General features: G+C 56.2%; 1 protein-coding gene across 5 annotated transcripts; it reads left to right on the forward strand.

Moving 5' to 3' along the window:
• The first annotated feature begins 1,241 nt into the window (after window positions 1-1,241).
• Window positions 1,242-26,202, forward strand: TOP3B (DNA topoisomerase III beta). 5 transcript variants are annotated; one of them, XM_070516456.1, is made up of 18 exons: window positions 1,242-1,370; window positions 8,380-8,563; window positions 9,645-9,776; window positions 11,066-11,172; window positions 11,803-11,877; window positions 13,242-13,438; window positions 13,934-14,090; window positions 14,872-14,985; window positions 16,447-16,537; window positions 18,405-18,559; window positions 18,681-18,786; window positions 19,524-19,670; window positions 19,785-19,958; window positions 21,836-21,964; window positions 22,507-22,656; window positions 23,031-23,131; window positions 23,976-24,177; window positions 25,535-26,202. In XM_070516456.1, the coding sequence occupies exons 2-18, from the start codon at window positions 8,494-8,496 to the stop codon at window positions 26,185-26,187; spliced, it is 2,760 nt and encodes a 919-aa protein (XP_070372557.1). In that variant the 5' UTR covers window positions 1,242-1,370; window positions 8,380-8,493; the 3' UTR covers window positions 26,188-26,202. The 5 variants fall into 5 exon arrangements, with proteins under 5 accessions (XP_070372557.1, XP_070372559.1, XP_070372560.1 ...); XM_070516458.1 differs by having other exon boundaries at window positions 25,218-25,802; XM_070516459.1 differs by having other exon boundaries at window positions 1,287-1,370; window positions 8,383-8,563; window positions 25,218-25,802.
• The last annotated feature ends 364 nt before the right edge of the window (window positions 26,203-26,566 follow it).

Genomic DNA, 26,566 nt, shown 5'->3' on the forward strand with positions numbered 1-26,566 from the left:
TTTTCCAATTCATGCTCCACATATATTTTACAATTTATTCATTCCACAAATGTTTACAGTGTCAACGAAAATAATCCATAACCAATCTATAAATGAAAATTTGGGTGAGTTTATTCTGAGCTGAAATATGAGGACCATGGCCCGGGGCCTTTCTTCCCGAAGGAAGAAAGGGCACCAAAGAAGTGAGGTATACAGAGTGGTTATATACCCCCAAACAGGACGTTTCACATATGATTGAAATGTCCCTCCCACAATAGTCACAAGATTGCCCTGTCAGCACAGCACTTGATGGACACAGCAGGTAGTGGGTCTGCTATCTCAGAGGGCATAGCAGGAGGCAAGTCTATTGTCTCGAGCCAGGCGGTCACAGGTGAGCGCAGCAATCAGTTTCTAGCCTAATGAAAGATGCTTAATCCTTAAGGAGATGCCAACGTTGGGAGGGGGAGAGAAGTTGCACCTTTATCTCAAGGGCCTTTTGCTCTTGCCATAGGGAATCTCTAAAGGAGATATACAATGCGTGCTCAACGGCTATGGTCAGGCCCTTTTGGAAAGACAAGGTCAGGCCGAATTAGGTTTACACAAAATGGCTTCCTCATATACTCCAATATATCCTATTACTTGCCATTTTTATTTGTCAACAGCCTTGAAAGAAGCTTGCTCTACACACATCTGTAGTTTGTTTTTTGGCTTTTTTTATTGAGGTAACATTGGTTTATATTATATAAACTTCAGGGATACATTATATTTCAATTTCTGTATAGACTACACGGTGTCCACCACTGAAAGCCCGGTTTCCATCCCTGGTCATACATACGTGCCCCTTTACGCGGCCCCCCCCCCCACCCCCAAGTCTGTTCTCTGTATCTGCGTGTTTGTTGTGTTTGTTGTGATGGTTTTTATCTGCCACATACGAGTGAAATCATACAGTATTTGGCTTTCTCCGTCTCACTTACTTCACTTAGCATAATACCCTCAAGATCCATCCGTGTTGTCGCAAATGGCACGATTTCATCTTGTTTTATGGCTGAGCAGTATTATATACCCATCTACAGTTTTAAATTATTTTGATTATTAACAGCATACACATTCTCATGCTTATCAGCTAGTTTTCATGCTTATTGTAATAATGACTGTCATATTGCCTCGTCGCGGCGGGAAGAATGGGCTGGAGGGATCGGGGACCCCTGCAGAAGCGGCGGGCCGGGGTCAACTCTGGCCGTGCTCCCGGAACACGAGAGCCACGGAACCGGAGGACGGAGATGTGCGGGCGCCGGCGGTAAGACGCGGGGACGCCAGAGCGGCGGGACCCGGAAGTGGGGTTGCCGGCGGCTGCCCAGGAGCGGGAGCTGCGGCGGGAGCCCGGGCTGTGGGTGAGCGGCGGGCCGGGGGCGCCGTGCGGGGCGGCCCGGGGCTGTGGGAGCGCGGCCCTTTCCGGGCACTGGGGGACCCCCAGCCCTGCGGCTCGGGAGAGGGTCGCGGCCGGGCTCTTTGCATTCTCGCCGCCTGTTCCTGTTCCCCGGCGGCGTGGACCCCCCTCGCCGCAGGCTTGTGTGGGGTCGGCGGGTGATGGGCCAGCGCCCAGCCGCTGCCTGGAGGGGAGCAGGCGCTGCGCTGAGTACTCTCCTTCATCCAACCTCCGGCAGTTATTAGCGGTGTGGTGTGTTATCAGAGTTTGTCGTCACGGGTGGGGAAACTGAGGCTCGGGCGGCCGCGCAGCCATCGGGAACGGGGTCGGGCCCAGTGCGCGCGGCTCCGGGCCTAGGCGGGTTCCACGTGCCGCCTGCCCCCGGCCGGGTCTCCGGGCGCCCGCGCGTGGCTCTGAGCTGTTGACGTGGAGCAGACAGGGTGCTTTTGTGAACAGGTTAGCCAGAGTCCGGGGCGGGAATTTCTCAGAGTTGAACAGGAAGACCATGGCCTTGTCTTGCCTCTAGCGCTCAGCCTTTGGGAATAGGCCGTAAGAAGTCAGCCCAACGTGGGCTCGATGGCCGGTGAGCCCTGGGGTCCCTAGAGCCTTAGCAAAGGTCACCAGACACTAGTCTCAATTGTTCTAAACCTCAGTTGCCTCATAGTTTGAAACATTGCAATACCGCCGCCTTGCAGGTTCCTTGGGGAGCTATAGCGTGCCTGCAGAGGAGGAGCTGAGGGAACCGGCTTTTCCTCCCTCTTTTCCTGACTCTGTCGTCTTTGGCAAGGTTCCACGTGGTCAGTCCTACGGGGTGACTACTGTTTGCCCTGCTGCCGGGCCTCCCGACGGAGCTGGGTGCACCAGGTCCTGGGACGCTAAGGTGAGGGGGCGGTCCAGTGTCTGCCACAGGACTGGCAGCATGTGGGGTAGCTGTGAGAGTGGACAGTGCGGTGAGAGGCTGACCTGCTGCTCCCTCCTAATTACAGCCCCAGTTTGGGGTGTTTGCTGTCAGCACCCCCTTAGCACTTGCTAATCCCCCTTTTGAAATTAGAGGGCAAATTTCAGGCTCAGCTTTGGCAGGCAACAAGGTCACACTTGACATACAGTGTAGGTTGCTGGAAAGAACCGGGTTCTGGCCATTGATGACAGGCTTTCAGTTCCTGTGAGGCTGTAAAATTGTCATTTTTTGTATATTTAAGCTTTTTGAAAAAGCAAAAACTGAAGTGAATAATAATGTTGATAAGGCCAAAGCATTAAGATGGTATATAAATGAAGTTTGCACACCACTGCTTTCAGCTTTTGTTCTCACTGGCTTCCACTTTGAAGTTGGGGATGTGCCTTAATGGAAAAATAGGGAGGTCTCAAGATTAATCACAGTTAAGACTGCGGACGTCTTTTAAGAGGTGGAACCTGGTACAGTTAAAAACAAAAAATGTGCCTGGCTGGAAGTAAGGAAGCATGAGTTTCAGCCCCAACTCAGCCACCTTCCCAGGTTCCTTTAGAAACTGCCTTTCTGAGTCTTAGTTTGTGCCTCCTTGAGATGGTGGCACCGGATCGTCACCAAACTCCCTTTCCCGGGCTTCCATGATTCCATATCCCTGAAGGAAGTAATTGGTTTTTTCCTAATAAAACAGTGATACTCAGATATTACAAAGCACCCGTGCAGAACTGAAGTATAAACTATAGAACTAGAAGGTGGTTTCTTTAGAGCGTGAGCTGCTGACGATGGGCCACGTATCAAATGTGGAATAGTCACTGCACAGTCTGGCGGGAGACAGGTGATCTGAACTGGGGCATGATGCTGACATGCTTTTGTGTGCACTGTCCAGTTGTAGCCCTAGTCCTGGATGAATGAGGTGATCCCTTTGAAGATGCCAGGGCAAAATGTTTCTCTTGAAAGGGATCTTTAGAGAAGAATCTGTTATCTCCTGAAAAAGTATTTAGGATCCTTGGGTATGAAGGGGAGTAGTGAAGATGTAAAACTTCTAGAAACTTCAACACCATGGAAAAAAAGAACGTTGAGAAGGAGAAGTGTATGCAGTTTTTAAATTTTAGATATCTAAAAGACTATTTCTATTATTGACTTTGCAGGTAAAATTACTCTTTTACATATTCAATCATTCATTCAGTCAGTGTTTGCTCATTGTCTACACTTACCAGTAGGGTAAACAAAACGCAGCCCCCGTTCTCTGGGCGCTTCCTTACGGTCTAGGAAGCGTCAGACAGAAAACCATGTGAGTGGAGGAGACTCTGTAGGTGAGTGCCCGAGGGAGGTGAGCGGCTGCTCCTCCGCCTGGGATGCCCACCGAGGCGGGCCAGGGTGAAGGCTGAGCCCGCGGCTTCTGGAGCAGACAGGCGCGGTCCCAGTCCTGCTGCCTGAGCTCTGGTCCCCCTGACCCTGCAGTTCTCACCATAGGGCAGCGCCCCACCCGAGGACACCAGCAGGACTGCCGGAGCCTGGCATGTCATCACTACGCTGTCATTGCTGGCTATTCTTGTGACACAGAAGTGAGCAAATCTGACAAAACATTCTGGGATAAAACCTTTTTCCTCCTTTGAAAGGGATGGGATGCTCGAAAGCTGTCATAGAGCAATCTCCCATTGCTGCCCGTTTCCCCTCTGGCCTCTGGCTTCTCTGGGAGGGGGAAGGGAAGCCCCTGGGTCCCTTGAAACCACACTTCTGGGCATCTGACTTTCCCCAGAATGGAGAGCAGAGGCTGGATACAAACAGCCTTGGTTGTTCATTCATTCATTCAGCAAACCTTTAGTGAGTGCTGGGTGCTGTAGATACAGCAATGAACTGGACACCATCTATGGGGGGGACCCCCTCCATGGATGCACTGCCACAGATGCCAGGTGTGGTTTTCAGGGGGATGGATGGCAGGGGGTCAGAGTAAGTAGACCTAGGTGGAAGCCTAGGGCAGGACCCACCCTGACACACAGGGAGGGAGGAGGTGGTGTTTGGGAGAACAAGAGTAGGGGCACACAGCGGGGCGGTGGGCCACGTGTCCAGAGTGGTCATCAGGTCAGTGGGCTCGTCTGCAGACCATCGGTGCTGTTATTCCAGGCATTCTTGGCTTTTTTCTCTGGGATGGTTTTGTATTTAAGAGGAATGTCCAATTATTTATTTTGAGGAAAAGAGCAAATGGTTATCTCCAGGGCAGCTTTCTCATAAAGATCACTGGCCTCATTGTGGTCGTCTGGCCTCTCACAGAGGGGACAGGGTTGACAGCAGAAGCAGCCCTTGGGCCGCATCCCCTGGACGTCACGAGGAGGAACAGAAGCCCTGAAGTGAAGGTGGTTTCTTTGGCATCCTTTCTGAATGGTGCCCTTCCCAGCCCTTCTTTATTTTTCTGGTCTTATTTTATTTTGTCTTTATTTTTAAATCTGTTGTCTTAGGTCTTTTGACTAGTCACATATGTCCACAGCCCTCAATGTAAACCATGCAAAAGGGACTGTGGTAAGCAGGATGCGCCTGGCCCGCCCCCAGGCGGCCGCTTCCACTGCTACTTTTCACAAACAAGCATGTGCACGCATGCAGTGCTCCGCATGCGCTGTCACACCCCAGACTCTTTGCGTCCTCTCGGCAGTCTCATCCATGTTAGCATTTACCTGGTAGTGCTTTCCTCTCTAGCTGCTGCTGGTGTTCCACTGTACGGACGTGCCATACATCTATTTAACTAATTCCTTGCTGACCTACACTTCATCGTTTCTGATCTTTTATTATGACTGATAATGCTGCAGAGAGTTCCCCAGCTGCCTGTTCCATCACAGGCGCTGCCATGTCCTGCCCCTGGGAGACTCAGTGTCCACGTGGACAGTCTTGACAACGCTACTGCTCCTTCCGTGGCCTCCTCTCCCACTTGGACTTTGCCCCCACGTCCCCCATCCCCCCTCCAGCTTTCTTTGTTCTTGGATCCACTGGAGCATGCCCTGATGCCCTCACCTCCTCCCCACGGTCTTAGAGAATCACTCCCCTCAACCCGGCCCCTCCCTCTCCCTCATATTCCCCTGGCAGATCCCATCCACACTAAACCCAGCTCTCTCCCTGCTGTAGGCCTGCCCCCAGGGCCGCCTCCTGTCCTCTCCTTGCTCACCTCCAAGGGCAGCCCTTGGCTGACCCGCTTCCTCTCACCCCCTCGCCCACCAGGAGACATCTCTCCTGCATCTTCTCTTCCCTCTCTACTGGACCAGTCCCAGCCTCACACAGACATGCTGGCACATCCTCCATCTTAAAACAAAATGAACGGGGCCAGCCCCATGGCCAAGTGGTTGGGTTCACGCACTCTGCTTCGTCGGCCCAGGGTTTCGCCGGTTCGAATCCTTGGCGCGGACATGGCACCACTCGTCAAGCCATGCTGAGGTGGTGTCCCACATGCCACAACTAGAAGGACCCACAACTAAAAATACACAACTATTTACCCAGGGGTCTTTAGGGAGAAAAGGAAAAATAAAATCTTTTTTAAAAAAAAAAAGCAATGAACAGCATGCCATCCCCCTCCTTCTCCCAGGCTTTGCTGAGCTCACTCTACTCGGGCTTTCATGTCTGTCGCTGCACCCCACAGCTCCTGTCAGAGCCACCGGGGACCTTCAAATCACCAGACCCCGTGTCAGGTCTTCAGCTGTCATCTCGCACATCTGCAGGTGTGGGTAGCCTTTGATGGAGTGAAGGCCCCCCGAAAGTTCCTTTCCCTTGGCTTTCAGGACCCCGCCTCTCCTGACCCACCTGTCTCCCTGACCCCTGCCTGGGTTCCCTCCCCCTGCTGCCACTTCCTTCAGCCTGCCAGGGCTGTCTAATGGGCAGCTTACACTGAACATGCCTGAGACGCAGCTCCTGAGGTCCACCCCCCCCCACCCCGAACAGCTCCTTCCTCCGTATTTGCCAGCTCAAGAAAAGGGAATCCCCTCTGGGTGCCCAGGCCAGAAGCCTGGGAGTCATTCTTGACTCCCCTTGCTCTTCCTCATCCCAGTCCTGTCGGCTCTGCCTTCGGAATCTGCCCAGACTCCGACTTCCCCTCAGCGCCTCCGCTGCTGCCACCTGGGCCCAGTCACCCCTTTCTGCGGGGCAGCCCTTTAACATGCAGGGGTCCCTTTAACACCTGAAGTCAGATCATCCCACTCCTTCAGAGCAAACCACAGTCCAGGAGCAAACCACAGTCCACGGCCCAAGGTCTATACCCCTGCTCCCTCTCAGCCCTGCCACCAGCCTCCTCGCTGTCCCCGACCCTGCCCTGGTCCTTCTGCCCGGACTCTGCCCCCAGATTCCTCCCAGTTCTCTCTGGCCCAGTGCCTCCCCTCCCTTCACTGCTTTGCCCCACGTAGCACATAGCGTGACATCAAGTGCCAGAGGACAACGTGGGGTTGCTCGATGCTGTACTCCCTGCACCCAGGACGGGCCAAGCGTGTCGTCGGTCCTCAGTGAATACCTGTGGGGTCACTGAGTTCCCTTTTGGGAGTGGGAGTGCTGGGGTGTAAGGTATCGTCCCATGGCTCCCGAGCACTTGCTCTGAGTGAATTTCATCACTCACACTTGAGTTCCCCGCTCCCACACGGTCACCCGTGCGTGTGCGCTGACCCGCATCTTTGCTGGGGAGAGAAGCCGGAGCTCCTTGGAACTCCAACTTGCTTTGATGAGCCAGTTGTTGGAATCATTTCCTGTTACAAAGGGCTAATTTCCTCTTTATAGAAACTACTCCAAAAGTAAGAAAACAGCCATCCAGTTGACGAAAATGGGTAAAAATATAAATAGACAGTTCACAGAAAAGGAAGCCAAATGCTCTTAAACATGAAGAATGTGGTTCTGAGTGCTGAGGGACTTACGAGTTTTTCTTTTTCATACTAAAGTCCATGTTTTCTTCTGGTGTTTTTCTGGTTTCATGTTTTTACTTAAACCTTGCTAGAAATTGGAATCTGTTTTGGTGGAAGTTATAAAGTACGTATCTACCTTTATTTTTCTTCCCAGAAGGTTGCCCGGTTGTCTCAGTACGAGTCTGTTTGTATACAGCACTCTGTTTGTCGGTGTCAATGCCATATTTTTAAGGATCGGAAAGACAGAAAGTGTTCACGTGTTGCTTTCACTCAGCCAGCAGACATTAAATGTCCTCTGTCGAGCACAGAACCAGCTGTTGCCGTTGCCACCAGTGACTCAGACATCAAGCCACTCGTGTGCAGCGGGGGGATGAGGTGGTAGCCGACTGCGCGTGACGTGCAGAGGGTGGCGAGGGGCCAGAGAGGACGAAGAAATTCCTCTGCTGGCGGGCGTGGGGAGAGCGCTCTAAGGAAGAGTTAGCGTTGAGCTGGGCCTTCCCACAGCCCATCTGCGTTCCCCAGGCTCGGCAGAACATTCTGAGCAAAGGGAACAGAGGCCTGAACAATGTGCTTTTTCTTTAGACAGTGGTCTCTAATTGGCCAGAGTACGACCTGGAAAGCGAGAGGTGGGTGGGAGCCTATTGTGAAGGGCCTCGAGTGCTCTGCCGGGGACTGGATCCCCTGGCCAGTGGATCTCAGGCGCAGTGGTGGGTCAGAAGGACCTGGGAGCCCGGCCTGGGTGCCTGCATTTAGAAAGGCGTCCCAGGGCACCTGGATGCTTAGCTGAGGTGGAGGTGCCGCTCTCGGCCACAGGGAGTAGACGGAAGTGCTGCCTGGGGGAGGGTCGGTCGTCCACTCTTCCCGGACCCATCGGTCCAGGTCCAAAGGCCCAATGTCTCCCGAGCATGGGTATGGAGACAAAATTGACCTGAGGTCGTGGGACTACCTCAGCTTTTCCCCAATGAAGCCGAATTCCCAAGGTCATCTCTGAGCCAGTTCAGTTGACCTGACTGGTTGTTCGTATGTCAGATGTCTTCAAGTTTCCCTAATTTTTCTTTTTCTTGCCTCAGGTTTATTTTTTTGCCTCTTAAAGTGAGTTTCCTTGTTAGTGGCATGGGTTCCGCTGGAAGCATTGCCTTCTTCTGCGTGTCTTTTCTTCTCCTCAGTAGTCAGCGTCGACAGTAGTGTGGAGCTGCAGGAGAGCCGTTTCTCAACTTCTTCATCGCCGTTTCCTGAACCTGGAGTGTGGAGGCCAAGGGCCCTGTCAGCTGTAAGACAAGATGAAGACCGTGCTCATGGTTGCAGAAAAGCCGTCCTTGGCCCAGTCCATTGCCAAAATCCTCTCTCGAGGTAGGGAAGACCAACCCTGGCGTTCTTTATGGCTTTGATCTGTAAGCATGGTTGTTTCCACTTTACACAGTTTCTTTCTTTTGCTGAAGCGTGACTCCAGCCTGCTGGAGTAGATTCGGTTCAGAACCGCAGGTGCTACTGAAGCACCTCGGTGTTAATTGCCGTGGGTGCATTTACTGCCACACCCAGCGTGAGCCTGGCCTGGGGCTCCCAAAAGGTGCAGGCAGAGTTCACAGCATAGTGGCAGGCAGGCGCCGACGGCCACTGTCAGAACACTGTCTGGTCAGGGCAGTTGGTCACAAGCAGCAGAAACCAGCCCTGGTAACTTACTCAGAGAGGGAATTCACTGGAAGGAAAAAGACACAGCCGGGATCCCACCCCAGTCTAAGTCTGAGGAGGCCACGGCATCGTCACCACAGGGCCCCCACCACTGCCCTGGAGCCCTGATGGCTGCAGCTGCAGCCCACGCACCCTGTGTCCCTCGAGAGCAGCCGGAGACACTGGGGCGCTGGGAAAGGGAACGTCTGCCCGACCCCGACTCTGTCCACTGCGGTGGTTGGTGGGGTGCTGCTTCCCCTACCGTCTCTGACTTCCTTCCAGACAGGGAGGGTGTTTGGGTGCTGGGTAGCCAGAAATGGCAGACATCCGTCTTGACCTCTAAAAGGGAAAGAAGAACTGAGCTGTGGTGCCCAGTCCCCAGAGGCTGCGAAAGTTCGGCTGAGGGGCTGCCAGTCAAGTGTGACAAGACACCATGGGACTCAGTAATTAGGAGATCCTTGGGGACCTCTGAGGAAAGTTTGAAAGAAGTGAGGCCAAAATACAGAGAATAGCCCAGGGGTGTTCAGAGGGGGCGCCCGTGGCCCCCAGCCGACCCCCTATGCTGGGTTGGTTTACTGCTGGTGTTTTCCCCAAGAACCGTTAGATCTCGCGGCACTAAACTACCTGCAGTGCCTGAGGAGTATTACCACTTAGCGCTCTGGGGAAGGGGACTCTGGCCCTCCAAGAGGCAGTGTCTTGACCTGGGGCCTCTGTAGCGACTGCAGCTCACTGGAGCAGCCATCACCATGGTTCTCCTCCCCAGGGAGCATGTCCTCACACAAAGGGCTGAACGGAACATGCTCAGTGCACGAGTACACCGGGACCTTTGCTGGCCAGGCAGTCCGCTTCAAGATGACGTCCGTCTGTGGTCATGTGATGACCCTGGATTTCCTGGGTGAGCCCCCAGTCCCCCTGCCCACCCTCCATTCCGCTGAGGGAAGCGCAGCACGGTGCTGCCCAGGGTCCAGTTGGAGAGAAGCTTGTCCAGAACCCATGAGTCATGGGACCAGCAGATTGTGGAGAGTGGACTCAGGGTCCCTGGGTGAAGTGCCCAGAATGCAGGCTCTGGTCTCAGTGCCCATGGGTGCCCATCCCAGCAGCACCCCTTAGTCATTCCTGCCCTGTGCACCTGCCTGTGCAGACGGGAGGTGGTGGTGCCCATCTGAGGGGCCTGGCCCATGCAGGCGTTCAGAGAGGGCTCTCTCCTGCTGAGTGGGCCTGCTGTCCACAGTCACTCGGTGGTTGCCATCGTCATCCTCATGTTGTAATTGTTATCTATCACTTTGGAAGGGCCAGCTTAGTGACCCAGCAGGGCTACATGCAGGGCCTTGTGGTTGAGGAGAGTCCAACCTGGCCTCTGACCACAGCTCATGGGCTGGGATGGTACTGGGACTGGGCCCCCATGAGTTTCTGCTCCTCGTGTGTAAACTGGGTCGTAAGACAGTGCCATCCACTTCCCAGGATTGTTTAGGGACTCAGTGTGACAGTGAAGGTAGAGTGCTTAGTGCAGGGCCAGGCACACAGCAAAGCCTCAGTGGTTCTTGCTGCTCAGTGATGACAGTGACATTGATTCAGTTTTGTGGCCAGGCATTAGGACCTAGAGCTTTACTACCAGCCAGCAGGTAGGGTGCCAGTATTTGAGCTTGGCAGGCTGCAAGAAATGGGGCCTAAAAGAAAGCCAGAGGGCTGAGCATTCAGGTGCCAAGCCCCGAGGAGGGAATTAGGTAGATGTGGCCGACATGAGACCGAAAGAGATTGGTTCTCCATGGAGATCAGCTGAGCTGAGTGCCCATCTCATGTGCCGGGTTAAGTGCCGAGGAGAGGTGGGTTACAGAAATACAGTCTGGAGGAGAAGATGAAGGCGCAAGGGGCATGGTTGGGGGTTCTTGCAAAGTGAGCCAGCCCGGGGGCCGTGCTTCCAGCCAGGGAACATCCCGGAAGCGAGGCTGGAGCAGCAGCCCTGCCCAGAATTTGTGTGGCTCCCATGGGTGACTGAGGTGGAAGGAAGGCCAGGCTCTGCCTCTGACTGTCAGTGTTGCCCTGGGAACATTGTGCTCCAAGCATCCCTCTCCCCGTTGGTGAGACAGACCGTCACCATCCTCACGGGGTTATGACGCTCTAGTAGGCCAAGCACCTGTGAGCCATGAAGTCCAATTCAGATGTCATTGTGCTCATGGTTTGTAGGAAAGTACAACAAGTGGGACAAGGTGGACCCGGCAGAGCTGTTCAGCCAAGCCCCAACAGAGAAGAAGGAAGCTAACCCCAAGCTGAACATGGTGAAGTTCCTGCAGGTGCTTGGGGTGGCCCACGAGGGGTAAGGGAGGGTGCAGACTGCCGGGGAGGTCCTCCCCTGGCTTCCCTTGCCTGCAGCCCTCTCTGTGGGCGCCCCCTGCTGGCCCACGAGGCACCTCTCAGGCCCACTCCCCCTTACAGCACAGTCCACCAACCTGGGCACCCGGGTCCCTCAGCCTTGGACGGAGCAGGAATTCCGCTTTTAAAATTGTTTGGTGGTGGTTGTTTTTCTAATTTTGAAACACATACATACACATTATAGAAAACTGGAAAATATAAATAAGGAGAAAGAAGAAAAAATTATTGATAATCACACCAGCCAAGACACCCTCTGTTAACATTTAGGGTTATTTCATTTCAGCCCTTTTTCTATGCAGTTTCTAAGGTTGAGATCATCTTGCATTTATAACTTTGTTGGTCCAAGAAACAACAGTTCTGAACTAAATTCTTTCTGAGTGGCTAAGCCAGCCAAACTGCAGCTGACTCCACCAGCCTGTGCCCCGCCCTGGGCACCAGGCCTCCTAAAGAGGCTCGGAGCCGGGCTCTGCTCCAGTGCCGGCGGGAGCGCATGGGTGGGCACGGTGGGGCGGGACCATGGCAGGGGCAAGTCACCACATGCTCTATGGCAGGTGGAGGGCAGAGGCTGTGACTACATCGTGCTGTGGCTGGACTGCGACAAGGAAGGGGAGAACATCTGCTTCGAGGTGAGGGTGGGGCCCGCTGAGGCCTCACGCCCGGCCCTCCTGCCCACCCTGAACTGCCGCGTAGTCACACCATTCCTGGGGCAGAAGTGGGGAATCAACTACATTGGCTTAGAAATGCCTCTGTGCTCCTTTATATTGGAAATACTGTGGACTTTAAAATGCATGGACTCTGCTAAGGGTGGTGGAGTGCTACTTCACTTGCTGGAGGCACATCGGACAAGTGAACTTAGAAAGGGCAGAGTTTTCTAGGTGAATGCAGGTTTCCGATTGGGGCTGTGTGGAGGAGAAGCCCACTTGGAGCCTTGCAGGGACCTCCCGTCAGTGCCGGCTGATGCCCGGCAGGGTTCTGTGCTCCTTTCCGTGCCTCATCCTTCTCACCTCCCACCTTCCCACATCTTCTTCCTAGGATGCCCTCCCTCCTCTGCCGCCCCCCAGGGAGCCCTCCCTCGGGGAAGCAGGTGGCAGCTCCCATGCCTGCCTCGTGCTGGTCATGACTGCAGGCGTCCCCTGGTGCCCCTCAGGCTGTGACTCCATACTAGTCACCCTCCTGCCTCTGCATCCCCAGCTTTCACCTGGGGCCTGGCAGGAAGTACTTCCAGTGCAACTTGGGTGCAACTCAGAGCACCCTCTGCAAAATTGATCATGCTCCATCACTTCCCAGACACCCCCTCCCGTCCCCTCTCCTGCAGGGCTGCCCCTCCCCCAGGGCCCTCTCGGGGGGGTAGAGAATGGTGGCAGCTCATGGGGCTTTCTCCCTTCAGAAACGAAGCCACTTCCCTGTAAAGAAGCTGCATGGCCAGGCTGCAGCGTGACTCCCCTCCCACTGCACTGCCTTCTTAGTCTCGACTCCAGGACCCTGCTGTGCTTCAGCCCTGAGCCACCCATGCCCCCACAATGGGGGTTGCCGTGGCCTTCCCACTCCTGCCCACTGCCTTTTCCTCTTCATTCCTTTCTCCTTCCCTGTCTTTTCTCTAGTCTCGTAAAAGTTCCACCCAGCACTCTCTCTTCTAGAAGGAGGGGAAATGGGTCCAGTGGGGCGGATCTGGTGACTCCGAGTTCCCTTGCATACTTGGCAATAGCATTTCCTGGCTTCATGGGGATGGAAGAGATAAGAAGAGAGTGGCAGCTTACAGGGCAATAGTAAGAAGCGGGGATGTTTGAACAGGACTGTAGACAGAAGGAAAGGAAGCCATGTGGCAGGAGTATTCTAGAGAGATTGAGGCTTCTGGAAAGGGAGACAGAGGAGGGTCAAGCAGGAGTGGAGAGGGGTCACACACACCTGGAGAGGAGCCAGGCCTCACACGTAAGGTGTGGAGTGGGAGGCAGAGACCTCGGGGTGGGTTACAGCCGGCCGCCTTCCCCAGGTCCTGGATGCCGTGCTGCCTGTTATGAATCAGGCCCACGGGGGCGAGAAGACAGTGTTCCGGGCCAGGTTCAGCTCCATCACGGACACGGACATCTGCAACGCCATGGCCCGCCTGGGTGAGCCCGACCACAATGAGGCCCTCTCAGTGGACGCCCGACAGGAGCTGGACCTGCGCATTGGCTGTGCCTTCACCAGGTGCTGGCCGCCCTCCCTTGGCCAGAGCCCCTGCCTTAGCTGATCCCATCCGCAGCCCCAGCCCTGATCAGCACCAGACAATTGTCGGTATTTTAAAAACCCTGAAGAAAACTGTCTATTTAGCTGAAATAGACCACACAGGCCACTGCTTGATAAGTAGAGTGTGGTGGTCCATACTGAGTGGGTCTTGAGGGGAGGGAGGAGGGCAGAGAATATAATAGAAGGGATTCCCCCCCCAGGATGGTTGGAACCTCTGCTCTTCTCTCCCACTCTGTCATCAGCACACACTCATTCCTCATCTCCACCCACATGCACCCTCCCCAGCCCCCCATGCTGAGTACGTCCTCTTACCCCGTCTTCTGAGCAGGGAGCGCCCGCCTTGGGCCTCCTGCTTGCACCCACCAGCTAGCCCTGGGGTGGACTCACGGGCGGTTGATGGTGTCTTGAGTGAATGCATGACCGAAATATCTTTCTCTCCCCCACCTCTCCTTATAGGTTTCAGACTAAATATTTCCAGGGGAAATATGGCAACCTAGATAGCTCCCTCATCTCGTTTGGGCCATGTCAAACCCCGACCCTGGGATTCTGCGTGGAGAGACATGACAAGATCCAGTCCTTCAAACCAGAGACCTACTGGGTGCTGCAGGCCAAGGTCTGCTGTGCCTTCTCTGTTTACGCAGGGTCTTTCCAGGTTTGGGGTGTGGATTCTGAGAGTCTTCCATCATCATCATCATCATGACTGTTGCCATCCCAAGGCCGAGGGCACAAATGTGGGCAGCTGTCCCAGAGGAAGGAGGCCAGACAGTTGTCTGTGGGATGCCCAGGGAGGGGACCCCCACCTTCATGGAGGTGGCAGGATAAGGCTAGGCCTGGAAGTGTTGAATTTGGAGAAATGGGAATGAACTCAGCTTTGGCAGTGCCCCTTGGGGGCCATCAGCTGTGGCGATCAGGTCCAAGGACTGGACTCAGGGCCACAGGCCACTGACTTTCAAACTTTTTAAAAGTCTTAGAACCCCTTCTCTAAACAAAGCCTCCATGAAAGCTTCTCATAAGATTTAGAACATAAGACAGCTGCTCCTGTCAACGCAAGGCTGGGGCCCCTGGGTGGGGCCATACCTAGTGCTGGCCAGGCCTTAGCGGGTGGGCAGAGGTGGCGTGGGAAATGGAGGCTCTGAGGCTCCTTAAGGACACATCAGCCTCGGTTTGGGGCTACCCCCGTGAGACCGTCTGCCTGATCCCAGGGGGTAGGCAGGGTCAGAGCAGCCTTCCCTCTGGGGACGCTGGGTCTGCTGGCGTAACTGCACACCCGACCAGGTGCAGCTGTGAGACTGCAGAGCTGGGCGTTTTGCTTCATCTGCCTCGCGTCTCTTCCCTAGCAGTGGGCACACCTGGATCCTTTCTCTCCGGGCGCTCCTTTATCCTTCCTCCTGCAGGTTAACACCGATAAAGACAGATCTCTCCTTTTGGACTGGGACCGCGTGCGAGTGTTCGACCGGGAGATTGCACAGATGTTTTTAAACATGACAAAGCTGGAGAAGGAAGCCCAGGTGGGCCTGCTCCACCCCATCTGTCACATTTGTCAGGGGTGGGGGTAGGAAGCCTCTGGCTGGGGGAATAGCTCATGACCTTGGCTTGTGGTCTTTCTCCCTCTTCCTGAAGTGCAGACATCGTGTGGAAAGAATGGTTACTCACACGTGTACTCCTCCTAAGATGTTTCTGCTCAAACCAAAGCAGCAGTGTACTGTATGCCTGCTCTGCACCAGGCGCTGTCCCACACCCATGACCCGCCGGGCCCTTCCACTGGCCCTTTCCACATGACCCCCTGGGCATTCTCTCCTTTTGGCAAGACTCCCTGTCACTCAGATGTCCCTTTTCTGTGATCTCTAAAGCTAACAACTCTAGAGGGACCTATCTGCATGGCACCAAATCTGACCAAGGTCATACAGCTGGCACAGATGGGTGTGGGGTCTCAGTCAGCTTTCATGGCCTTTATAGTGCCGTTGGCCATTAAGAAGAGGGTGATGCCACCTGGCAAGAGGCTGGCTGCACAGGGTGGGGGCAGGTCCGTGGCCATCACAGCAAATGCCCTGCACCCATGACAGCTACCAGAATCGTTGAGGTGCGGCCTGACCTTCTTCAGCCGCCTTGTCCTTCTCCAGCCTTCCTTGGGTGCCCTCTTGCCCACCCATGCAGTTGACTCAGGCTTCCAGAACTCCTTCTAAAGCTGCTCCATGCTTTAATCCTCAGTCACATTCCTGCAGAGACACCATCACCACCATGTCCAGATCTCAGCCCACTGATCCCAGACTCCACTGCTGCACATACACAATATGGCCTCAGTGCTAACCCTGACATCCGTCTGTCTGGAATTCCGAAGGCTCTGCCCTGGCCGAGGCTTCAGAGTTGAGATGTTTGGATTGTTTGTGCCACAGGCAAAGCAGAGTCATCTCTTCAACAGTTGGAAATGGTAGTGCTCCAGTGTTTTATTTAAACTGTATGGTGTTTACAGAAGTTTCAAAATAGTTACCAACATTTAAAAATTGTGAGATTTCACATAAAAGTCCTAATTTCCAGCTTCTCTTGACAAATTGGGAGATGTAGCAATGCTAGCAGGCCCTGATGGCTGCCCTCAGGCGCAGTGAGGGCAGGTGGCCCCCCGAGACAGGCCTGCCCGTGCGCCCACCCCAGAGCCCGCCTGCCATCCCTGTGGCCTGGCTGACGCTGGCCTCTATGGATTTTGAATTTGCAGCCCCTTCCCCTGACTCTTCCCCATTCCTCCAGGTTTTCTCTTTCCCTAGAAAATTCTCCAGAAAAGAATTTTCTTTCTTTTTCCTTTCCTGGGCCTGAATAAATTTTCATTCAAGTCTTGACTGTCGTGAAGAGTGAATTTGAGAAAGAGAGAGACCCAAATGAACAAAACGAGACCCTTTGCCCACACGTCCTGATTCTGTTACAGCATCTGCTCCCCCCACCAACCTCCAAATCACTGATTCTCTTCTGTCTTCTAGGTGGAGGCCACAAGCAGGAAAGAAAAGGCCAAGCAGAGGCCCCTGGCCCTGAACACCGTGGAGATGCTGCGTGTGGCCAGCTCTTCTCTGGGTGTGTATGGACAGTTGTCAGAAGCCGCCAAAAGACTCTCTTGGGGCAGGCACATGGCGACCCAGTTCAGCCCTGCCGCAGTGCCTGGAGGGCAGTGCCGACACTCTCACCTGTGCCAGCACCACCCTCCCGGCTCACCTGTGCCATGCACCCCGTCTCTGTGCTCACCTGTGCCAGCACCCCCCTCCCCACTCACCTGTGCCATGCACCCCGTCTCTGTGCTCACCTGTGCCGTGCCCCCCTTCTCTGTGCTCACCTGTGCCAGCAACCCCCTCCCCGCTCACCTATGCCGTACCCCCCTTCTCTGTACTCACCTGTGCCAGCACCCCCTCCCCACTCAGCTGTGCCAGCATCCCTTCTCTGTGCACACCTGTGCCAGCACCCCCTCTGTGCTCACCTGTGCCAGTACCCCCCTGCCCACTCACCTGTGCCAGTAGCCCCCCTCCCTGCTCACCTGTGCCATGCACCTGCTCTCTCTCTTCCCCTGTGCCAGCACCCCCACACCCCCACTCACCTGTGTCAGCACCCCTTCTCTGTGCTCACCTGTGCCAGCACCCACTTTGCTCTCCTGTGCCGTGCACCCTCCCCATTGCTGTGTTGCCCAAGGCTTAAAGGTAATCTGAGCCTCATGTAGATTTCATTTCTCTTAAGTTCCAGAGTGGAAACAAGTAACAAACAGGAGAGAGGATTCCATTTCATAGGATTGTTGGTTAATACTTAACAGCTGCTTTGAGTTTATCTGGGGGCGGGGGAATGCACGCCACTTTATCTTACTAGATGGCTGAGCAGCTGCAGCCAGGCATGAACACATGGAAGGCTGTGGGCAAGGGCCACCTGCAAGGCAGCCTTCACGTGTCCTTGGCTCAGTGGAGTCCCCTCAGAGGCATTAAACCGTGGAGTTCCAACTCCGGAGCCAAACTCTGGTCCACGTCCAGCTCAGCCACGTCCTTCCTCGTCCCAGAGCCTCAGTTTCCTCTTGAGAAAACAGGGTGACCATGGTACCCATCTCTCTGGGTTGTCATAGGGATTAAATGATTGAAGCAGCACATCCTAACGAAGGCAGTGGTAATGATTGCCACCACCTGAGCGGACGTCCTGACAGCATCTCAGAGCAGCTCCCCTGGTAGAGAAACCAGGCATGGGGGGTGCACTCGAGGCCCGTCCCATCTGCTGGGGACAGCTGTGACAGTGTGACATAGCCTCTCTAAGCCTGGTTTCCACAGTAGCAAGAAGGGGTTGGGCTGGAAAGTTGGCGGTCTCTGACAGCTGTCGGCCTCCAGGTGCTGGTGGCTTCTTTGCAGCCTTGGGAAACCGTGGGCAGTGTCCTCTCAGAGCAGCACCTCCAGGGATCCTTGGAGTGACATTGAGTGACAGCTATCTGTCAGTGCTGACAGCAGCCTGTGTTGGTCAGGGAGGAGCAGGAGGACGAGCCCTCCCTCAGTGGTCCTGGAGTGCTGTGAGGACAGAAACCCAAGGGACTCAGAATACTGGGCATCTGCTCATTCTGCTGTCATAGCAGGACATCAGCAGCCCCTGAGGTGTGGTTATGGCTCCAGGCCAGAGTGTGACAGACAAGAGCTCTGAAGGCCAAATTTAATCAATGTGGCTACCAGTGTCATGAGGGTGACCCTGTGGAGCATCCCTGTCCTGGGTCCACCCTTACAGGTTGAGGACCTCAGCCTTGGATAAGGCTGTGTGGACACAGGCACCTGGCCAGCAGCCCTCCTCTGAGCCATGCCTGCTCAGAGCCACCTCACCTCCCAGGAGGCCCTGTCCGCCTTTAGGGGAGCCTGAGGGCCCAGGCCCGATGGCAGGCGCCTGGCTGTCCCTGGTGTTCCAGGCCAGCTGAATGTCCTGTCCCTCACAGGCATGGGGCCGCAGCACGCCATGCAGACCGCCGAGCGGCTCTACACTCAAGGCTACATCAGCTACCCACGGACTGAGACTACCCACTACCCCGAGAACTTTGACCTGAAGGGCCCTTTGCGGCAGCAGGCCAACCACCCAGCCTGGGCCGACACGGTGAGCAGAGCCAGGCCCTGCCCCCAGCTCAGGACTTGGGCCAAATCCAGGACTGGCGGCAGCTCCCTCTGGGCGGGAGGGCAGCCGTGCACAGACTCACACTCTGCTCCTTCTCCCTCAGGTGAAGCGGTTGTTAGCAGAAGGTATCAACCGCCCACGGAAAGGCCATGATGCCGGTGACCATCCCCCCATCACCCCCATGAGGTCTGCCACAGAGGCCGAATTAGGTACCGGGTGCTCCGCCAACACTCGCACACTCACACACTTCAAGCTGCTAGGGAGGGAAGGACAAGAAGCTCCAGCGCTGTGGCACCTTTGGACGGTGTCAGCCCCCACTGGCAATGTGGAGGCTCCCTACTGCCCCACCTGCCTGGCTGTGGTGAAGGAAGTCCCCTGCAAGTTGTGCTCCGTCACCATGGGATGGGACAGGAGCGAGGTGGTGGTGGCAGGTGTGTGATGGTGTGTCTGAGTGCAGGGCGCAGGCAGCTGCTCTCAAGAGGCCCTGGAGTAGAGAAGGCCAGGCAGGAGGCAGGAAGGTGAGGTGAGTGGGCAGGTGGCCATGATGGAATGGGATGAGACTGAGACAGTGTCGGGCTCAACCACAGGGTGCCCCGCACTTCCCACCTGACCGAGGCGGTGCTGGTGGCCCGTGTGCCAGGAGAAAGCAGAGGGGAGAAGCAAGCGGTGGAGACAGGTGCCACTTGTGCACAGCCCCAGTTTGAAGTGATGGTGGCATGTCACTAGTTGGGGCCAGGCCAGGCACCTGAAGAGCAGTCCCACCTGGAAGCAGGAGCAGGAGGTGGGAGCCGTGGCTGCAAAGGAGCCACAGGCACGAGAGACTCTCCCTCCCTTCCTGTGTGTTTCCTCCTGTCTTGGGCTTTGGAGCAGGCCAGCCTTGGCATCCTGTGGCCCTGCTGCTTGAGCCAGAGCCCTGGCCGGTGACCAGCTTCCGTCCCTGCTGCAGGGAGTGAGGCGTGGCGGCTCTATGAGTACATCACCAGACACTTCATCGCCACAGTTAGCTACGACTGCAAGTACCTCCAGAGCAGCATCTCCTTCAGGATCGGGCCTGAGCACTTCTGCTGCACAGGGAAGACCGTCATCTCACCAGGTAAAACCGCAGGTCCCAGCTCTGCTCCTCTGCATCTCCACAGACAGACGGAACCTTCTCCGTCAGACCTGGAGATGGGACGCCCAGGGTCTAGACGGTGCCCTGTCTCCCCAGGCTTCACGGAGATCATGCCCTGGCAGAGCGTGCCCCTGGAGGAGAGCCTGCCCACCTGCCAGAGGGGCGACACCTTCGCCGTGAGCGAGATGAAGATGCTGGAGAAGCAGACAAGCCCACCTGACTACCTGACGGAGGCCGAGCTCATCACACTCATGGAGAAGCATGGCATTGGTGTGTGCACCCGCCCACCGCCCGCCTGGGGCCCAGGCCCGAAGGTTCCCAGCCCAGGACTGGGGCCTGGGAGGCAGTGCTTCCAGAGTTGCCCGGTGACTCTTCCATACCCAGCACCTAGTGACTGAGCCCAGGGTGTGGCCAGCTGAGCCAGGCAGGGCAGCAGAGGGCAGCCCCTTGCCAAAGCTCCACGTCAGGACCTGGCCTTGCCTGTAAAGGCCAAGATGCCCCAGCCTGTGTACTGACTAACACCCACAGGGCTGAGTGTTGGCCCAGGATTCATCTAAAGGAAAACACAAAAGTCAGATCAGACTCCTCCTGAGTCCACACAGCCAGCCCGGGTCTGTCCTGGAATCAGATGACGCAGAAACCAAACTCTCCGGGGCGCCGCCCTCACTGTGAGGGGCACAGAGGTGCCCACCACAGGCCACAGAGCTCCTGCATGGGAACCAAAATGTTTCCGAGTGGGAATGGGAGGCCCAGGGCAGTTTGCCGGCTCAGAAGTGTAGTCGCTGATGCACGCTCATCACAGGCATGGTGGTCTTGCCCCGTGCCCCAGCCTAGGCCTGTGACTTGTGTCCTCACACCCTTGGGCCATCCTCGCTGCTGGAGCCTTCTCCGTAGGCAGTGCTCACTCCAATGGGCACTGCCTACTCCCTGATCCGCTGCCCCACTGACCAGGCCCCTCCTGGTTGACAGGCTCTGGAGGGCCATGGGACAATCTGGGCTGCTGTACCTGGGCTCTGCTCCATCACTAACAGGCCTTCTGGTGACTGCCAGGGAGCATCTCACCTGAGTCTGCAGTCCTGGTGACAGTGGTGGACTCAGCAGGAGAGCTGGGCCTGCTTCTTCCAAGGCCCTGGGTGCCTCATACATCCTGCCTTGGTGGTCCTCAGTCTGCTAGGGGGTGCAGGCACTGCTCCCCCAGAGTCCTCTGCTTCTTCTCGTTGATGGCACATCCGTGGTTTCTGGTATCCATAGACTAGACAGCAGCCCAGACCCCATGACCAAAACAAATTCGTGACAGTGAAGAAGGCTCTTGGGACCTTCTGAAATAGACGGGTCCAGGGCAGCCCTGTCAACTGTGGCCCCCTAGGCTGCATAAAAAGGGCCTGATGAGAACCGCCCCCCAAGCTGTGGTGAGAGTGCAGCAGGGAGCATGCTGCAGAGCCTCCTGAGCCCGGCGGCCCCAGGTAGCAGCAGGTGCATCCCCGCTCAGAGCCCCCACATGAGCTTCAGATCCCGACCCCAGCCTCGTCCTGCGAGCTTGGGGCCTCGGCGAGCTCCTTAGCTTCTGAGCACCAGCTCAGGAGCCTCCTCCTGAGCAGTGCTGGCAGCATCTGGCAGTGCCAGGCGACCTTGAAGTCCCTAGGGGAGGTATGTCCTGGAACTGGGAGCCTGCCCTGGAGACTGATCGACAGGGACCCAGAAGCCAGGATGTGGGCAAAACTGGGCAGGTTCCAGAAGGGACAATTTGGCAGTGAGTGGGTAAGCTCCTCCATGTTCAGGCAGCTGGGCCCTGGCTCCAGATGGGGGCAGGGGCTGCAGGATCCAGGCAGGAGAGGCCAAGGAGGTCACATTTACCTGATGTGATGGGCAGGCAGAACGAGCTCTGTGACCTTGCAGTGTTCCATAACCTTTCTGAAACTGTTCAGTACAGCGGGAATAAGCACCTGGCACTGGGAGGGCCACCCTCGGGTTCACAAGACAGTGCATGAAAAGCACGTGGTGTGGTGCCCAGTATGGTGCTGGTGGGAGGCAGCAGGGGAGGGGCTGAGAGCCAGGCCCCATGATGGGTGGGGCTGAGGGGAGCCCACAGTCCAACGGGGAGTGTCAGGGCAGGCTGAGGAACAGCAGGGCCTTGCTGTGCATTTCAGGGACAGATGCCAGCATCCCTGTGCACATCAACAACATCTGCCAGCGCAATTACGTTGTCGTGGAGAGCGGGCGCCGGCTCAAGCCCACCAACCTGGGCATCGTCCTGGTGCACGGCTACTACAAGATCGGTGAGACCGCCTGGCCAGCCTTGCTGGCTTCTCCCTGCGCTGTGGCTCTGCCTCTGTCAGCTCGGAGCCTACCCCTACAGGTCATGGCTATGCAGTGAGCCCCAGCTCCCACCACAAGGCTGCTGCACCGGCCACCCCTGGACCTGTCCCGGCAGGGGCTCAGTGTGGCTGCTGGATGAATGGACAAGGGCGGAGGATCCAAAAGGGGAGGCGAGGGGCTCTTCCTCGCAGACTAGCTCCCAGCCAGGCCTGGGGTCCTCACTGAGGTGCTGTTTGCTCTGTCCTTGAGGGATTCTGAGGAGCCTGTGGGAGATGGCGGAGCACAGACCTGGCCTGAGGACTGCCAGGAGCACATCTGTGAGGCAGTTCCAGAGGCAGGATGTCCCTCCACTCCCCACAGGATTTTCTGGGTGGGAGATCAGGAAAGGCCTGGGGGCATGGGAACCAGCCTGGTGCCTTCCAACTCCAGCAGGAGCTGGGGGCAGGGGCCAACTATGGCCCCTCAGGTGCGAGTGCTCACAGCAGTGTCACTCAACCCACAGACGCAGAGCTGGTGCTCCCCACCATCCGGAGCGCAGTGGAGAAGCAGCTGAACCTGATCGCCCAGGGCAAGGCCGACTACCGCCAGGTCCTGGGCCACACCCTGGACGTCTTCAAGAGGAAGTTCCACTACTTCGTGGACTCCATCGCCGGTAAGGTCTACCCGTGAACCAGAGGACCCTGGGTCAGGGCCACCCGGCCCACAGCTGGACTCCGGGCTCTAGGCCTCCATGTGGAGGATGGGGTGATGAGGGCTCATCCCTGGGCCGGTGTTGGGATTGAACAGCAGGTGTAGTAACGCCACGTGCAGGGCACACGCTCGTCTGACAAATTGGGCTGCAGCTCTGCCATTTCCATTACTGCCATAGAAATGCCCTACCCTCGGGGCCGGGGATGTACACTACAGATCCTCGACTGCATGTGGTGGCCTTCCCTCCAGCCTGCCCAGTTACACCATCCACTTACCAGAGAGGCGGGCTGCCGGGGCCGGGAGGATATGACTCTCGCCTGCACTGCTCGCTTTCAGGCATGGATGAGTTGATGGAGGTGTCTTTTTCACCCCTGGCGGCCACAGGCAAGCCACTCTCCCGCTGCGGGAAGTGCCACCGGTTCATGAAGTACATCCAGGTAGGTGAGGGGATAAAGGGCTGTGACCGCCCCTTCTGGCCTGCAGTGCCCTGTGCACAGATGCGGGCAAGTCTTGTCATCTGTAGGCCTCCACTTTATCTTCAATCATATAGGAATAACATTCTTTGTCCTATTGTCACATAAGAATGATTGGGAGGCCTAAAGCAGCCTTGCCAACAAACACCCACTGTTTCCCCATGACCCCAGGAAAATATAAGCTTTTAGGCACTTAAACACACATTGTCCGTTTTTCCCTCACAACACATCACTTGCTATCATGAGTGTTAATATAGGTACAGGGAAGTTAGAACTGCCTTTCTTCATACCTGGAGCGAGTATCCTCAGACTCATGGCCAGGGATCCCTGCCTGAGGGGCCCTTACCTGGCAATGTATTACAGATTATGTATTACAGGGTACATATTACGGAACCTGTTTTATGTACCACCTATTATGTATTCGGTATCATGTTATGTATCACACATTAGGTGTTACATTACGCATCCTGTATTACATATGTATGTATTCTGTGTTATATACATATGTATTACATATTATGTATTAGTATCATGCATTATGTATTACAGTGTTTATTGTGTTATACATTATGTATTACATAATTATGTATTATGTATATAATGCATTAGGTATTATATAACCCATTATGTATTACATAACATGTACATTATGTATTATCTATCATGTGTTACATATTCTGTATTACGTATTATATATCATGTGCTACATAGTACACATTACGTACATGTTCTGTGTGATGAGACTGAAGCGGGCGGGAGAGCTGGGTGGCCTCAGCAACCCCATGCCTCCCGCCTGGCATTGCTGCAGGCCAAGCCAAGCCGCCTGCATTGCTCCCACTGCGATGAGACCTACACCCTCCCCCAGAACGGCACCATCAAACTCTATAAGGAGCTCCGGTGCCCGCTGGACGACTTTGAGCTGGTCCTATGGTCATCGGGCTCCCGGGGCAAGAGCTACCCTCTGTGTCCCTATTGCTCCAACCACCCGCCCTTCCGAGACATGAAGAAAGGTGAGCGCTGCATCCCCGGGCCTCGGCCATTCCCTCCCTCCCGGGCTGCCCCCATCTCGCCATACCTGTGGTCTCTGTTCAGCGTCAGCCCCTGCCTTGCACCATGCTGGACTCTGAGGGGATCCCTCCCCCAGCCATTCCTATGCTCACTGGCACCGGGATGGGAGACCCCGGGGAGTATGTGGCACTGCTCAGGCATCAGCCAGCTTGTCTGCTACTCTCCATCCAAGTCCTAACTGGATAGGCGACTACAGTTGGGATCTGGGCAGTGTGCATGCTGTGCCCCCTCCTGGGCTGGGGTGAGTGAAAGGATGCGGCAGGTGAGGGGGTCCCACCTGGAGAGGGGCATGCCCTCGGGCAGCGTCCACTGGGGTTCTTTGTCCTCGTGCTTTTACTGGAGAAAGGAGAGACGTATCCAGGTGGACCCAAGAGCTCCAAGCCGGGAGTCTGAAGGGGGCTCAGGGCCCAGCACACTCACCCTCCGCTGGGCTGTCTCCTGTACACCCCACACAAGACAGACAAGAAAAGGGTGCAGCAAGAGTGAGGCACCCACCCACATTCACCAGAGGGCCGGGGAGCCCTCGGCGGGGGGTGGGTCTCAGTCTACCCTTCCTGACTCAAGCCTCACCTATGGGGCAGGCACAGTCTGCATCTGGGCTGCCGGGGGCAGTGAGGACCATCCCTGCCCTCCACAGCTTCCAGGGCAGCCGATGGCTCCAGGTGGCCCGGTGACATGAGGGCCAAGTGGAGCTGCCAGTAACAAGCTGTGGAAACAAAGTAAACGGTGGATAGAATCAGTGAGAGGCCACCAGGACAGCCTTCTGGAAATGACGTTAGCCCAGGAGGAGGGGTCCTCAAAGGTTCAGGAGGTTTTAGATAAGCAGAGAAGGGCCAGTGTGCCCAAGGCCAAGAGAAGCACTTTCTACTGGGACGAGGGATCCTGGAGTGTGAGGCCCTGAGAGAAGGCCCAGGGCCAGGGCGGGGCTGCAGCCCGGGGTAGGCGTGCAGGTGTGCAGCATGGGCCGCCCTCTCCCTACCAGGCATGGGCTGCAACGAGTGCACGCACCCCACCTGCCAGCACTCACTGAGCATGCTGGGCATTGGCCAGTGCGTGGAGTGTGAGAGTGGGGTGTTGGTGCTGGACCCCACCTCAGGCCCCAAGTGGAAGGTGGCCTGCAACAAGTGCAACGTGGTGGCACACTGCTTCGAGAACGCCCACCGCGTGCGGGTGTCCGCCGACACCTGCAGCGCCTGCGAGGCTGCCCTGCTCGACGTGGACTTCAACAAGGCCAAGTCCCCGCTCCCAGGTGATGAGACGCAGCACACGGGCTGTGTTTTCTGCGACCCCATCTTCCAGGAGCTGGTGGAGCTGAAGCATGCAGCCTCCTGTCACCCCATGCACCGCGGTGGGCCAGGGAGGAGGCAGGGCCGAGGGCGGGCCCGGGGCCGGAGACCCACAGGGAAGCCCAGTGCCAGGCGGCCAAAGGACAAGATGTCAGCCCTGGCCGCCTACTTCGTATGACGGCCCGCCGACCCTTCCCCAGGCTCCAGATGGCTATCCTTGGGGCAACAGAAATCATTAAAACACATCTCCAGAACAAGCAGCTTGAGACCTTTTGCTGGTGTCAGAGGGTTATGGTGTCCTGCCCACCCCATCCCTGTGCCCCACCTCTCCCTCCACTCTGCACACACCTCCTAGATGCCTGCTCTGTCCACACCCTGGCGGTGCCTGCAGGGAGGCCCCCAAGTATGGAAACGGAGCACACCCAGTCCACGGCTTACGTCACATTCCAGTACATGGGAGACACAGCACAGCACAGCAGCTGTGTGCATGAGGAGGAGGTGGCCCTGTCGCCCATGAGGAACGAGGGCACCAACCACCAGTCACCACTGACAGATGTCAGGAGGGAGACCCAGTGGAGGAGGCGGGGCTGGGAGAAGTCCTCTCTGGACCTTGGCCTTCTTCACTCCAGCCCACTGCTCGGGGTCAGACCCCATACTCCCCACTAAGTGGCTCTGAGCAGGTCTGTGTGTGGTGTGTGCATGTGACCCTGGCAGCCTCCTGGGACCTGTTCCTATTTCTGATCTGGAACAAGCCCTTATTGTCTCAGACAGAGGCAGGCCAGTAACTTATAGGAAGGAGCTGGGTGGGGGCCCATGGTGAGCCACAGGATAGCCCACTGAAGCCATTGACATGCCAGGTTTAGAAAATACCCCATCAGCCACTGCCTTATGTGCCACCTGCCGTCCTTTCCGTGTCCACGGTCTGGCCCCCAAGAAGGAGCACCCACATTAGGCAATCACACGTCCATGACGCGCTGGAAAGCCCCACCCCCTGCCATGCCTGGGAGGCAGCAGGAGCTTGGTAAAACAGCTTTCCAAGCTTTGG

The sequence above is a fragment of the Equus asinus genome, chromosome 8 (assembly GCF_041296235.1).
Source record: "Equus asinus isolate D_3611 breed Donkey chromosome 8, EquAss-T2T_v2, whole genome shotgun sequence".
In the NCBI taxonomy this organism is placed as follows: Eukaryota; Metazoa; Chordata; class Mammalia; order Perissodactyla; family Equidae; genus Equus; species Equus asinus.

Bases quoted from the DNA above. Each gene is read 5' to 3' on its own strand.
- TOP3B (XM_070516456.1), top strand. From the start codon at position 8,494: ATGAAGACCGTGCTCATGGTTGCAGAAAAGCCGTCCTTGGCCCAGTCC. The intron at 11,878-13,241 runs GTGAGGGTGGGG...CGCCTTCCCCAG, and splicing joins GGGAGAACATCTGCTTCGAG to GTCCTGGATGCCGTGCTGCC. The intron at 19,671-19,784 runs GTAAAACCGCAG...CTGTCTCCCCAG, and splicing joins GAAGACCGTCATCTCACCAG to GCTTCACGGAGATCATGCCC.